The 15,317-nt window shown below is 40.2% G+C and overlaps 1 protein-coding gene across 1 annotated transcript in view; it reads left to right on the top strand.

The window, feature by feature from the left end:
• The window catches only part of lrch2 (leucine-rich repeats and calponin homology (CH) domain containing 2), a 74,278-nt gene extending 70,624 nt beyond the window's left edge, over window positions 1-3,654 (top strand). Inside the window, exon 22 of the mRNA XM_066653307.1 lies at window positions 1,305-3,654. Coding sequence (XP_066509404.1) covers window positions 1,305-1,424 — 120 coding nt within the window. The 3' untranslated portion in view covers window positions 1,425-3,654. The remainder of the gene's footprint in view (window positions 1-1,304) is intronic.
• The last annotated feature ends 11,663 nt before the right edge of the window (window positions 3,655-15,317 follow it).

Below are 15,317 nucleotides of genomic sequence, written 5' to 3'. Positions count from 1 at the left end.
TTGGCACTAGATGTGTGTGAGAGCCTGGCCAGTAATTTTGGGTAAAGGGTTGAGAGTTTTTGCGCTCCCCCTTCTTTCTGTATAAAAATAATTATTCTGAGAGTAGTGAGTTTACCTGCTCCTTCTCACTATCTCTTTGATTTTCTCCCCTGCTACCACATTACTGGGGCTAAGAGATTCCTCTCTCTTTCCCCATTTGTGGTGTCTATATACTCCGGGTGACTGTCTGTGAGGAGTTGGTGTGTTCTCCCCTTGTCCGCGTGAATTTCCTCTGGGTGCTCCGGTTTGCTCCCACAGTCCAAAAACACACGTCTGTAGGTGGACTGGCGACTCAGAAGTGTCTGTAGTTGTGAGTGTGTGTGAGGGAATGTGTGAGTGTGTGTGTTGCCCTGTGAAAGACTGGTGCCCCCTCCAGGGTGTATTCCTGCCTTGCGCCCAATGATTCCAGGTAGACTCTGGACCCACCGCGACCCTGAACTGGATAAGTTGTTACAGATAATGAATGAATGAATGAATGAATGAATGAATTAGTGTTAACCTCCGCTTTTGATCGGGGTAGCCAGTCTCCCCTGGCGTCCTTTGTTTTCCCCTTCTCGCTCAAACTTTTCCTGAAAACGGGTGGGCTTATGCGGTTTATAGCTTTTCCCACCCGTTTTACTTTTTCCACCCGTTATCGCACCTTTTCTCCCTGATGAAATAAGACACTTGCGGTACACTCGCCATAGCCCAGCGGTAGATCACATCGCTACTAACACAGCAGTGCAAATTCGAATCTCACCTCTGGTAGGATCGAATTCAGTTTTTAATTTGTTTCACTCTCTTACTGCTTAGCACTTGGGTTCATTCCTCAATTACGCCAGTAACTCTCCCAGTAGAATTTCCAGATAGCATCCAGGAATCGTAAGTTCCAACCTCACTGGGAGCTACCATTACACCCTGTGACTCCTGCTAGTTCAGATGTGGTGTAGTTAAAGACTGGTTTGTGTAATACAAAAAAAAAAAGCAAAACTGCTGTATCATGTAATTTTTCGATTTTATCAAAGCACCCACTAAAACGTCAGATCATCTGATCAGGAGGATCAAGTGGATTATATCAGGGATTATCATTTTACTCAGTACAATATCAGTATTATCACAACACTGGAATGAACAAACAGGAAAGGAAGATGAGCTCAGATGAGATGAGTTTCAATACTGCATATGCCAGTGTAGTTATGATGATTGTCAAAATATTACACAGCCCCAACCTGAAGCCTTGTTTTTTTTTCTTTTTTTTCTTGTGTTTTTTTTTCTTTCTCCCACAGGACAAGTTGTGTTTGCCTCACCATATTCTGGAGGAACGTGGACTTGTAAAAGTTGGGGTCACTGTTCAAGCCCTGCTGGACTTACCATCCTCAAAACCCACGCAGCTGTCCACCATGTAGCACTGCACTAAAAGCCATGATAAAGCCCTGAAAGAGGGATCACCAGGCACTCTCTAGCATCTCATCCACTGACCTCAAGAGAGCCTTGAACCCTTCTATGAGCAGATGGCCCTTTATGTGTTATATTTCTCTTTTAAACTGACCGGTGCTGGTGCTGGTGTCTAATCTCAGAGGTGTTCACCATGAAATAAGGTGAAACATGTGCAACTGTGGCCTCACTGACCTGGCACCAGTGGAACGGTGTTAGTTGTATTACCATGTAAAGTTGTTTACAGACGAAGATGAAAATGAAGAGGAAAATACTAGCAAAAACAAAACAGGAGGGGTCAGCTTCACTGATAATATGAGCTTAGAGAGAACTTGTTAAAAGCTCACAAAACAAAAAGCCAAATTGTATATGAAATTGGGATGATGCTTAGAACTGGATTCAGCAAAAACAGCAAATTATAAACACACTGAGGAAACTGAGTTTCTTTTTCTATCCTGAGCAGAGTTCCCTCCAGTTTTACACTCTGGGAACTAGCACTAGCACCATGTCGGTGCAAGAGGCACATTACCAGAGAAGTCAAGAAGTTCAGGCTCCATATTTGTTGTAGAGACAGTGACAATACTCGCTTTTGTTTCTACTGAGGAGATAAAGATATTGAGAAGATAAATAGCAGAGTCATATTACATTGTTCCAGGGAATTGAATGCAACTACATTTGGCTTTATACCAAGCTGGGTTTACTGGAACTTCTCTTTTTTCACTCTTCTTGTATTTTGTCCTCTGTTGGATCATTGAGCCCGCAAGGCAGAGGGCTGGAAGACATCTAACAGCTGATTGGCTGATATGGATAAGTGGGCAGAGTTTGCTACTGAACACAGAATGCCCTTCTCCTGCATGAAGCCAATGAAGCTCCATAAATGAACGTAGCTTCACCTCGTCCCCCACACCATGTACAGCATCAGGTCAGGTGTCAGAGAGCCGTGTACATATTGTAAAGATGGACTGGAGGTGAGGCTTGTGGATGTGAAAGCTGGTGCCTGGGTGATTATTATTATTATTTATTTTTTCCCCTTTTTAAATGAGTCACATATGTCACAATACTTTAAATGTTGTTGAAACAACTTCAGACAATGTAGCCGACAGGGATTGTGATGCATATATGTAGTCATTTCAATGAGTTTGTGCCATACGCACCACTCCCATTCCAGTTTTTCATATTTATTCACTCCTTTTAACTTAATATCACTACTAAGAAGGTTTTCAGGTATAGCCCACAAATCTGACCCAACCACAGCTTCCATTTTGTATCAGAACACAACCCAATGAAACAGATTTACACTGCCGTGTCTCCATAAGCACTTTCAATTCAGCTGGGAATTACAATTGTGTAAACACTTTACTGTAGGTCATCATTTATAAGGTGGCATGTCACCTGCATAAACCTTTAATGCATAAACATCTTGTATTACGGATATGGCCAGTATAAGATTTATGAAGGCTGATTTGGTCATGTTATGCCCCTAAGACCCCCCCCACACCCCCACCCCCGAAACCGTAGACCACTGCCCTCAACCTCATTTCCTAAACACTGGGATATGTTATGTATGTTCACTGTCCAAGTTGATTTATTTATTGTACATGTAAATAAATGTAGAATTTGTTTCTTTCAACATTTTTTGCAGTTATATATGGGCTTTTTTGCTCTTTTTTGCTTAAAACAAAACTTCAGCAAGGCAAGACACATCAAATTCAACTGCTCAACACTGCATTGACCCCATTGTCTGATTTTCCTCTTCATTATGTGCCATAGGGGACAGATCTGGACTGCAGGCAGGCAAGTCAAGCATATGCATTCTTTGTGTGTATACACTGTAGCACACACAGAATAATTACTGGTATTGTCTTGCATTTTAGGAGAGACTTGAAGGTCACACACATTTAAAAGTGGTTTCTTGCCTTGCCCTAAATTTGAGACTGAGATTTCTCTGCGTTCTCTGATACTTTTCACAATATTGTATACTTTAGGTGATGAAAAAAATATGTTATTTGCATTCTTGAGCTGAGAAATGTTTTGCCATAACCCATCTTTGCCTGCAATGGTTGATCCTTTGTTCCTCATGTTATACCTTTTACCTGCTTACAGTGTAATGCTACAAAACTGTATGACATGAAGGCTCTCTTATTTTATTCTCATTAATTTTGTCTTATTTTACCCCATTTTTACTTATAAAACACAAATAAGTAGGACACAGAAAACATTGGAAATCTTTTCTTGCAAATTTGTCCTTTTAAATAAAGATCCAAGAAAATTAACAAACCATAGAATTATGTTTCATGGCACTTTACAAAATTTCTCACTTTTTAAAAAAAATGGGGTTTGTAGATAGTAGTTAATCTTAATTTGTAGTTAATGTAGGTTTATGTCATTTTTCATAACAAGCTTATGGGGGTGTCATGCAGCCTTGACCTAAAGCAGGTGTTCTTTACTTGGGGGGCACAAATCCCTGGGTTGATTTTTGTGGACTTTTTTCTGAATTGCAACAAAACAAGCTTAAAATGTTCAGCTGTTGACAATTGTACTGATATACTCTGTCACTGTTATAGACTTTCAGTAGTGGTTATGTTTTATATTTCTTGACCGCCAGGGTTGTGCTAAAAGTGGATGTAGCCCTGCCATGCCACAGCCAACCGAGAGTATGCCCACACAATCCACGTGACACAGCATGAGAATCCCGTGCAGTATATAACCACTTGACTCGTGCTGTACTTACTGTCTACTTGCCGTGAACCAATTGAGCATAGCTTGAGCTCTTCTCTTGTCTGCAGATCCATCATTGAGGAGCACAGATAACTGGCCTTTGTACGGAGCCTGGTGCAGGCTTAGTTACGAGCCTGTATGCCACGCAAGTTACTAGGTCTTTTGAAGAGGTGAGAATACTTCTTCAACTCGGTGATGAACTTGGCTCATCGAAGGCTTCAGTGCTCGATGTCTGTGTGGTTTAGTGTGTTCCCTTATCTTGGTCCTCTGTACTTATTTTGTGGCACTTCTTTTCTACTGGTCTGCTGCTGACACAGGTAACGCACAAGCCTTGTCGCACTGAAGACCACAGTGCTCAATGCCCACGTGCATTCCCCTGTCTCACCTCTCAGTGTTCGGTAAACCCAGTTCACTGAAGTCATTGTCGCAGAGCCATGAACACTGGCCATGCATCACCTGCTGCCTATAGATTTTTTTGTGCCGCCTCATTACTGGATAGATGCCACCTCCAGTGCCATGGACATATTATGCACATCCACTGTCCCATTGTTGGAATTGGTTTTCTGAGCTAACCAACAGAAAAATCTCCTGGCTATGACCGGCTGGGGTGTGAGAGTCGGGGAAGAAGACTTGTTGGACTCTTTAAGAGCTCAATCTTGCCGCAGCCAACGGTGGTCTTTAGCATTCTACCACAGCTGCGCTGGTCAAGGGGTTCTCACCTTGCTGTCAGGAGCTGAGCTTCTCACCACAAGTCTGCTTGGAGGCAATCAAGCTTGTGATACCCATGAGTCAGAATTTCATATTGGAATTCTCCACTGCCTTTTGAAGTGAGAAGTCATGCTGACCGACAGAAATTGAGCTTGGCGACATGCCGGCCATTGAGGCCTGTGTTACATCCGCTGTGCTTTTCACCTGACTGAGCACTTTGCCCAGAGCCCCACAGTCCCAGTGTGGGGTGCAGACAAACAGGCGAGCTGCTGACTTAGATGCATAATTCAAATGGGCAGAATGCTTAACCCATTATGCATTCTGCTGATATACCTCCAAAGTCCTCCCAGTAGATATATGTACCATGATATGGGCAGCTTGTAGGTGGCTGCATGCCAGTGTGGCGGGCCTAGTCTTGGTATTGTCTAGGGGCTAATTCCAGGCCCCCTTTTTCCTCTCTGTGACCAAGTAGGCTCTGGAATGCTGCTCCTTTCTCACAGAAATTTTAAACCTGTGGGATGGTCACAGAGCTTTTATTATTCTTTGCATGGGAATAAAGCTGTGACCAGGGGACAGCAGTTCATCACCCTACCCTCCAACCCCAGTGCCCTACGCTCATACCAAGATGACACTCCCACCTTGAACTGACAAATGCACTCCCCTTCTACTGTTCGTGCCCCAACCTGAGACAAGAACCCTCCCTGCTTTTTTTTTTTCTCCCCCCTCTTTGTATTTGACTTATGCCATATGAGTGTCACTTCCCCAGGGCCATGCTCATACCATACATACTTCTATCTGCCACTGGAAGCTGGGAAGCAAAGTCTAGTATTTAAGTTTTTATGGCTGCAGTAACAGCAGCTTTACAAGTGATGCTGTTGGGATAAATCCAAATTCTGCCTTTTCCAGATGTGGATCACTGGACTGAGGCTAGACGCAGTGTGTCATAGACACATGCTTGTCCACATATCAGGTATCTCTTCCCTCAGCATCTGGAAATTCACTACCTTCCTTCTGTTAAGTGTTGAGTTAGGGTGCATCCCCTCTTGCAGGGAGGTGATTACAAGCTAAAGGGAGGCATGTGTTTGTAAGCTCAGACGATATGTCTGCAGTTTATCATGTGAATCACTTCGGTGGAAAAAGGTCCTGTAAGCGTATTTTGACACAAGCTTACCCTAGATTACTGTCTTTGAGGTCAGCGCACATGGCTAGCACCTCCAGTAATGTAGCAGATATCCTCTCCTGCCAAAACTTCCATCTTGCCTTCTTTTCTCCCTTGTCTACGGGACACCATGGGAGCTACAGGTTCGTTCAAATCTGCTCTCACAGCTGCACGGACAGGTGTGACACGCCCAACTGGAACGGCTGTGGCTGTGGAACTTAGGCCCTCGCTGATCCCCATCTATTCATGCCCTTTATATGGACAGCTGCAAGGTGGTCGCACTCCTGTACGCTGCAGGCTATTCTGTCCTTCTTGCAGTCATTACTGAACGAAAGGAGGCCTCCCTCAACACTTGTAAATGGCTTCTTTAACGTTCCATCTGGTACCATTGGATGGTGTTTTGCTGGGCACTGATTACCTCCTCCTCGAAGGGAGCGAGCCCATTGGTTCCACCCTGTGTACTTAGGTCTCCACCTTGGTACCTTTGACTGGTGCTGCACACCCTCTGTCATGCACCTTTGAGCCTTTGGAACAGGCAGACCTAAAGTAGGTCTCAGCGAAAGTGCAAACTTCATGCGATGTCAGTCAGTCCCTTTTGCCTGCGGTGGAGCATAAATGACTCTAGTTTCAGCTTGAGGCTGAACACTGCCTTCCTCCCAATGATTTTGAACCCTGATTTTGTGAATCAAGTTATTGTCCTCCCTGCAGAGGACAAGATCTGACAGATCTGATACCAGGCTGTCCTTACTCTGCCCCATCCCTGGCCTTTGGGATACGTCCACCCTGGAGGTCATCCACTATTCACATAACCACGGTTACATACATAACAAGATTTAAACAGTTCCTCGTTGTAGTCATTTTATTTGGTGACGTAGGAGAGTCATTCAATATTTGTGAACACAAAAAGGGGTTACAGTGTGAGAAAGGTTAAGAATCCCAAACTGTTTTTTCATCATTGTGTTGCTAGTTAAATGAAGAGTTGGGAAAAATAGCTTCTCATCATATTTTATTTTCCCTTGTGGTGAGTCAAGCTCCATACGTCTTCTGATAATTTTGTTAATTTTGTTTAATTTAATTTGCAAATATTTAAAATATGACCATATAACTGGACAGCTACAGTTGTAACATTGAGGCCATTAGGTCTTAGACCAGTGAATTGACTGCCAACAATTTCTGACTATTTTGTAAAGAGCTTTGAAAGGAATTTTTTATGTATTTATTGTATATTTATTGATTAACATGTTTATATTCCTTCTGTTGTTTATTTTTTAACCTTAATCAGAAATGTCTTTAGGCCAACACTCAGAAAATCTCTGCTTGTATATTCCACAACAAGGCTTTAAAATGTCATGCTTATATTTGTTGGTACACTGCATGTCCAAATGTTTGTAGACAACCATTATAATTGGTGAACACATTGAACAAATGTTCAGTCATTCACACTGTTTTGTTAAATCTACATACAAAAACACGGCAAGAAATGGGACACTCTAGAGTAGAATACTATGTCCATGCCCAAAGCGTGAGCTAAATTGGTGTAAAGACACCCAGTTTTGGCCTGTGGGCAGGTAAGCTGCATTTTCTGGAGTGAGCTCCATCCAGTATCTTGGGGATAAGTTGGAGTGGTGTTTGTGATCCAGAATTAATTATCCAACATCAATAGCCAACCTCACTCATTCTCTCATTGTTGCATGCCATCAAACCTCAGAAAATACTTTCCCAAGCCTTTAAAGAGGGAAAAACTACACGTTTTTATTTCTAAGAAAATGTAGATAAGACTTTTTTTCACAAATGTTTGGACATGTAGTGTAGGTTTGTTTAAATGAAAAGAAAATCAATTTCATTCACACATTCAGTGGAAGTAAGATGGGTTTATCTTTTAAACAATGGAAGCATTCAGTTGGATTCACTATAATAATGTGTCATTGCCATAATGTTTCTTAGTATTGTGACTGTGACCGCTTCCTTCATCCTCACTAGAAGTTGATTTTGCAATCCCGTTGCCATCCCTTTTTGGCTCATGGACAGACTGTTGACTTGGCTTACACACCAAATGAGCCACCCTGTACAGTCCGTTGAAGATGACACAAACATTTTCATCTCATTTTCAGTATCACCACAACAGATTTTCTACAAAATGCAGTTTAAATGCAGGTATACAGTAGACTCACAGTACCTAGAGATCAGAGCATTCATATATGTACAGAAATAAAATGATCAGATTGATCTAAGTTAGTCGAAGAAGAATAAATACTTTGACCTGTACTCTGGACAGAAATAAAATCACCAAGGACTACCTGTAAAAGAAAAAAATACAGAAGGATCAAAAGAAAAACTACTGCACATCTCAGATTCTCAGCTGTAGCACACACTATGTTTCCTCTTCTCACAGCTCTACGTCCTTTCAGATCCATAATGTCGAGTTTTCTTATCATGGTAGAATGAATAAACATTTGTGGATTTGTTCAGATCTGAAATATGATAGGGACCTGATTTTTCTTGTCTTTCAAAATTTCAAATGCTTTTAAGGTTTTAATGGTCTTTGTGGTTGACCTAAATCATATTTTCTGTAAGTTTTAAAATATTTTCCTTAAGTTGACCTTCCCTTTCTTAAGTAGTTTGGATCTTTTACTACTTTTACTACATTAATTATTTAACCCAATAGCAGTATCTTCCCTAGAGGATGAATTTACACTACTGTACATACCTTTCCTCTACAAGATTTGTCAGCCATGGTGTTATAAATTACACTTACAAAAAACTATACAGCTCTCTCCCACACTGTTTATAAAATCAAATCAAATATAACAAGCCCTTACAACATCCCATTAGATGTTGTACCCCACAGGGGCCTTCTCTTGAAAACTTGGTCTGGGCACGCTACAATTTGTCTTGCTGTCATGCTATATTTTTGTTAGTTTGTTTTTGGGATGGATTCTTTTAGTTGAAAGCTGGGTCTTGATTTTAGGGGAACAACCTAAAATCAACAAGGGGACAACAGTTCCTGTTTCTGCTACCATGTTTACGCCTCTGTCACATCTCTGTTCCACAAAAACAAGGAAAGAGACCATCCAAATATTCCACTCCTCTGACCACCTACCAGTACCTTATGTATTCAGTTTGTCACCTGTGTGCAAGACATGTGAAGGCTTGTTGACTTTCTTTTTCTTTTTTTCTGTAGAAAATATTGACTAATAGCCAGTTTTCCCAGCACAAGTCCTGCAGAGAAAATATTTCATCTTGGTAGTGTAGATACTCTGGTTATCCAAAACACAGCGAGAACTAATAATAATAAGAAGAAAATACATAGCTGTGAGACACCAAGCTACAGACTGCCAGTCAGAATTTTACATTTACAGTTTTGCAAATGCAAACCACATAACCACACTAGAAGACCTTGAAAAAGATAAAAAGAAAAAGAAAAAAATAAAAATCATCTCTCGTGATTAATGCTGGTCTTACACCAAACCACCCTCTGTTAATTTCCCCACCACAGACAAGTTTCCACTGTGAGAATAATGATACATTGGCTGGAGTTGTTGCATGCTCCTATCCTCTTGACTGTTCAGGGTAAGATGTCAGGATAGCTATCTAAAGTCAGTTTTTTTTCATTTCCAAATGTTCTGATAAAGCCACCTGTGTTTAATATTAATGTAGTATTTAATGTGTAGTCTTGGCTCATGGAAACAATGACCTTTCAGGACCCCCACTCCTTTGCAAATCAAAGTGTGTGATTAATAGATCATTGGCTTTACACCTGAGAGGCTGTCAGACTAGTCTTTTCACAGTCTTCTAATATAGGGTTAACAAATATGACGAGTTTTTAACCACAGACAATTATTTAGCAATATTCGGGCCTTGCAGGGTCACCATAAACATGTGGCAAGAAAGAGAAAAAGCTTATGATAATATTCAACATAATTTTTTAATTTGATTGTCAAGTTGAAAACATGACTGAAGACCACTATCCTGACCATCTTACACGAAACAGCTGAGATAATGAAAATATGCCATAACACTAGCACAACTCTCACTTGTGATTAATTCAGTAACCAGAAGCGACCTACGATTCTGATCATGTTGCAGATGAAATGTGTGCAAATGTAGATTTTGGAGCCTTGCCCAAGGACTATTACTGGTGAAGCGTAGTGTATTTACCTGAGTAATTGAATGCTAGTCTCAGGTGTGGAAAGCAGCAGTGTTAGTGTTCACGCTACACCAATCACATTTTTGTGAATGTTATGTTATGCACTTTATTCCTTGAATCCTTAATGCAACATATGTCAGTTTTATTTCAAGATGATTGCATTTTTCTCCCCCTGTATCTTTGTTGCTGAGAAGCTGGTACAATACACACCCTCCAGCACATCTTTGACGTGTATGAGTTATTGCTCACTTGAGATTACAACAAGAACTTTTTTTTTAAATATTTAACATGTGCCATGCTTACTGACATCTTGCATTTGTTTACTTTGTTTGTTTGTTTGTGCCTGTTAATATTGCTGTATAAAAGAGTTGTGTTGGACAGGAGCTCTGTTGTTTTGTACAAATCAGAATCTGCATGCCTGGAAGGATCCTTTGTGATGGAGTCACCGTTCCTGTACATAAACGTTGTATAAAAAGTATTTGAACCTTTCTTTTTCAAACAAAAGATAAAGTGTTTGAAAAAAATGTCATGGAAGAAAAAGAACAGACCCTTCAAATAAAAACAACCTTTTCCAGTTTTGACTGCCCACTTTCTGTTGTTTTTCTAAAAGCCTCGGGAGTTGATAGGTCCACAAATGTGACCTGATATACATGTACAGTAAGTGACTATGCTTCCCTTCTCTACAGATCGCGTGCGTCTGCACACATTTTTGTTATTTATTTATTTATTTTTTTCAGAATGACTGCTGCGTAAGTAAGTTAGATCTCAGCTGTTAATGTCCCGCAGCGATTTGCCTTTGCTTTGCTTCCAAGGTGCACTTTCATTCCACATGATTTCGCATTTACTGAGAAAAAAAAAACCTGCCTGTCTTGTGATGTGGTTTTCTTGGGTTTCCAAGAGATCACTGGTGGGGAATATGTTTACACATACTGCCACAAAGGAAATTTGGTTTCTTAAATTATGGAAGCCCATTTCTGTCACCAAAATAATAAAAGTAATAGGCACCAATTTGATTTCATTAATATGTAAGTTGCTATCTCAGTATTTCAAGGTACTATCTCATTATTCTGAGATTATAAGTCAATATATTGAGACAATATCTTATTTTTTTTGAGAAAAATATTTCAATATATTGAGAGTAGGGCGGCACGCAGCAGGTAGTGTCGCAGTCACACAGCTCCAGGGACCTGGAGGTTGTGGGTTCGATTCCCGCTCCGGGTGACTGTCTGTGAGGAGTTGGTGTGTTCTCCCCGTGTCCGCATGGGTTTCCTCCGGGTGCTCCAGTTTCCTTCAACAATCCAAAAACACACGTTGATAGGTGGATTGGCGACTCAAAAGTGTCCGTAGGTGTGAATGTGTGTGTGTCTGTGTTGCCCTGTGAAGGACTGGCGCCCCCTACAGGGTGTATTCCCGCCTTGCGATTTTGAGATAGTATACTCTCAATATGTAATGACTTTCTTAGTATACTGACCTATCTCACAATAAGGAAATAACATTTCAATATATTTACTTAGTATCTCAAAATAATAATATAATTACATAATAATATAATAATTATCTCAGTACATTGACTTAGTATCTTAAAACTGAAGACCTGTATTCTGAGGATGAAAGCTTGAAAATATGCGATCATGCAGAAGCATGGAACTTCGGGGCTCTGTTTCTTGTTAAAATCAAAGCTCAAACAGACAAGGTCTCTGCCATTCCACAGAATGTTTCCGTGACACTGCCCCAGAAAATTGCAATGCAAGTGACATTATGCCATTACACAGTGCAATTATAAAGGAAAGATGGATAGCCAAGGTTCCTGAGAGTAAATATCCGCAGTTGTGGAACTCATGACTATGTATCACTACCAACGCTGGCAGCAATGTCTCTAAGATTCCCTGACATCTCGCTGCAGACTTTTTTTTTAATGTTTTAGTTTTATTTATTCAACAAAATGTTACTCACATGATGTCAAAACTTGTCTCTGATTGCTTTGTAGTCCTTGAATGAGCCCGTTTCTGCAACATGGAGTGGGTCCCTCACATGGGAGCAATCATATTTAAAACAGATTTAACAGGGAAAATCTTGTACATCCTGGCCACTAGATGTCATTGTAGTGAGTCTTAATAAACTGGAGAAACAGAGTTTCAGCGTAGTCCTAAATCTAACCCTTGCTGACAGGAATAGACTATATGGTCAAATATCTGTGGACAGCTGCTCATTCAACATTATTTCTAAACCATAAACAAACGTGCTTGTACTGTCAGTGCACAACGTGCTATAAAACTATGTCTCCACATTTAACACTTCCACAGTGAACACACAGATGGAAAAGATGGCAGTGCCTGTGGAACAGTAAGAGACTAGGTGTTTTACTCAGAGGCAATTCAGCCATGGATGTTGAGGGAGGAGAGAGTGCTGTTCCTACACTCCCTCCTCTTGTAATATCCTACCAGTTAAAAGGACCAACCTCTCTGGTCCCAAACACAATTCTCTAACTTCTGGGCACATCTGCCCTATGAAATAAGGTCTAAATAGTCTTAATGGGTTGTTTGGCCTCTACAGTAAGTTTCTACACATCTGGTAAGGCTTTAGATGTGATGCTGGCACTGAGAGCATCAATAATATTGGGTCATGAGTTTTGAATAACATAACCCACTTGAATTCATCCCAGATGTTCTGGATTTAGTAACTTTATTCCAAACATGTAACTCCATTGCCCACAGTCCAGTGCTTATAGAAATGCAATACCTTATAGCCTACAATTAACACAAGGCATAATAATCAGGTGCTGCTGCTGTAATAACAAAAGATGAGTAACAGGGTTCACAATGAGGTCACTGACCTGAATTAAATCATTACATTTCAGGACATATAGTGTGCTTATCCCAATCATAGTTTGCAAAATCTCTTACTATTTCCCCCTGTGTCTGTGTGGGTTTCATCCAAACACACATGGTTGTAGGTAAATTTGCTGTGCAGTGTGTGTGAGTAATTGGGTGTTTGAAATTATCCACAGGTGTGTGTGTGTGACTGACTGGGTTATCGTATAGAATTATGTGTGTGTGTGGTTTCCCAGTTTTCTTCTGTCAGCATGTTTTTAATGCAGGCATTTTTCTGCATTTTACAGCTCATAAGAAAATATGCTACACATTTTGAATTCTGATGGTCATTTCCATTATTCACAGAGCAAATGGAGGAAAAACAGAACAACAACCTTGTTAAAGCAGACTTTAATTCTATTATTTAAATGGATTAATTTAGAGCCTGATCTTTTACAGTCTAAAGCCCACTTCCTAATTGTGTACTTCCAGACAAGTAGAAAACAATTACACATGCACCAAGGGGTGCACTCATAAGGAGCTCTATGTACCCTAAATGTTGCATTCAGTGAGGACCACAAGCATGCACATCAGCTCATTGAGATATAGGCAAGGGCCAGTGAGAACACACTGGTTTGTTTATGTCTGCCTGAAAAACGTGGCTGAAAAATGCATTAAGATATTACTATGAATGTACATGTTTATTAGCTGAAGATGTCGCCGAGATGTTTTCTGAACTGAGCCACTGTAGATTACCCAGTGAACTCCTTTATAAACCCAGATCCAGCCAAGGGCCAGGGCTAAGACAAGCGTGAAGCAACCATACGGAAATGTTTAAAAACGTGTTAATGAGTTGCCGTCTTTGTTAGACTAGAATTAGAATATTTCTGAAGAATAGTTATCTTGATGTTTATCTTAAAAGTAAACTCAGGGGGAAATTGACAACTAGGATGAATCTGGCCTGTGGTTCTAGGGGATTTTAGATTCTGATAACTCAGCGCTGAGTAACTTAGTGATGATAAGAACAATTATAGTGACTTCACCTCAGAAGACTTATTTTATTCTGTTAAGTTCCTGTTTGCTCATATCCTATCAGCAAGGAATGATCTGGGCTTTCATTTATTACAGTTTTTTGGACTTGTAAAAATGTGTTTTTTTTTTCTTCAGAGAGATGTTTTGAAATGCAGCGAAATAACCAGTGTTCACAGTGTGAGGTCTTTTATTAAAACCACATATATATTACATAAACAACATATACACTGTACATAAAAACATTGTGCAAAAGTGTTTTTGAGATTTGAATAAATGCCAATTGTTCATTTAAACTAAAATTCTGAAATATTGAGCTCATTCATATATAAAGAAATCTATGTTACATCAGTTGAATGCTTAGAAACACTGCATTTCAACTTCGATTCGACTTTTACAACAGAACGAAGTTTCTGACAGTTGGATAAACCTTATATCTTATGATTGTCATTATTATGAGATGCTAAGTCATTATTATTGGTGTTATGTTTTTATTGTGATTTGTTAAGTCATGAGATTCTAGTCATTTTTTTTTCAGAGGTTGGTCATTATTTTGAGATGATATTTGTTGTTAAGAAATTGAAGTCATTATTATGAGATGCTAAGTCATTTTTATGAAGTTCCTTCATTCATTCATTATCTGTAAGCGCTTATCCAGTTCAGGGTCGCGTTGGGTCCAGAGCCTACCTGGAGTCATTGGGCATAAAGCAGGAATACACCCTGGAGGGGGCGCCACTCCTTCACAGGGCAACACAGACACACACACATTCACACACACACACTCCCATCTACAGACACGTTTGAGTCTCCAATCCACCTTCCAACATGTGTTTTTGGACCGTGGGAGGAAACCGGAGCACCCGGAGGAAACCCACACAGACACAGAGAGAACACACCAAACTCCTCACAGTCACCCGGAGTGGGACTGTGACACTACCTGCTGAGCCACTGTGCCGCCCCATATGAAGTTCTAAATGATAATCATAAGATGCTAAATTATTACAATTAAATCATTATTTTAAGGTGATAAGTCATTATTATGAGATACTACATCATCATGAAATAATATGTAATTATAAATTTCTCAATATTACAACTTTGGAAGTGACTATATATGGAATTTGACTTGTGAAATTTAGGGCTTTTTAATTTTTCAGTGCAGGGATTTTATGTGGAAGTACCTCTACATTTATGTGAAGTAATGAGTCCAGACTTAGTCATGAAACTGAACGTCACTGGGGGGAGCTATAAACACACCATAATGAACAAAAGACACTTGCTGGCTGGAGTTCCC

This window comes from Hoplias malabaricus, chromosome 2 (assembly GCF_029633855.1).
Source record: "Hoplias malabaricus isolate fHopMal1 chromosome 2, fHopMal1.hap1, whole genome shotgun sequence".
In the NCBI taxonomy this organism is placed as follows: domain Eukaryota; kingdom Metazoa; phylum Chordata; class Actinopteri; order Characiformes; family Erythrinidae; genus Hoplias; species Hoplias malabaricus.
This window is presented reverse-complemented; position numbering and strand designations above follow the sequence as displayed.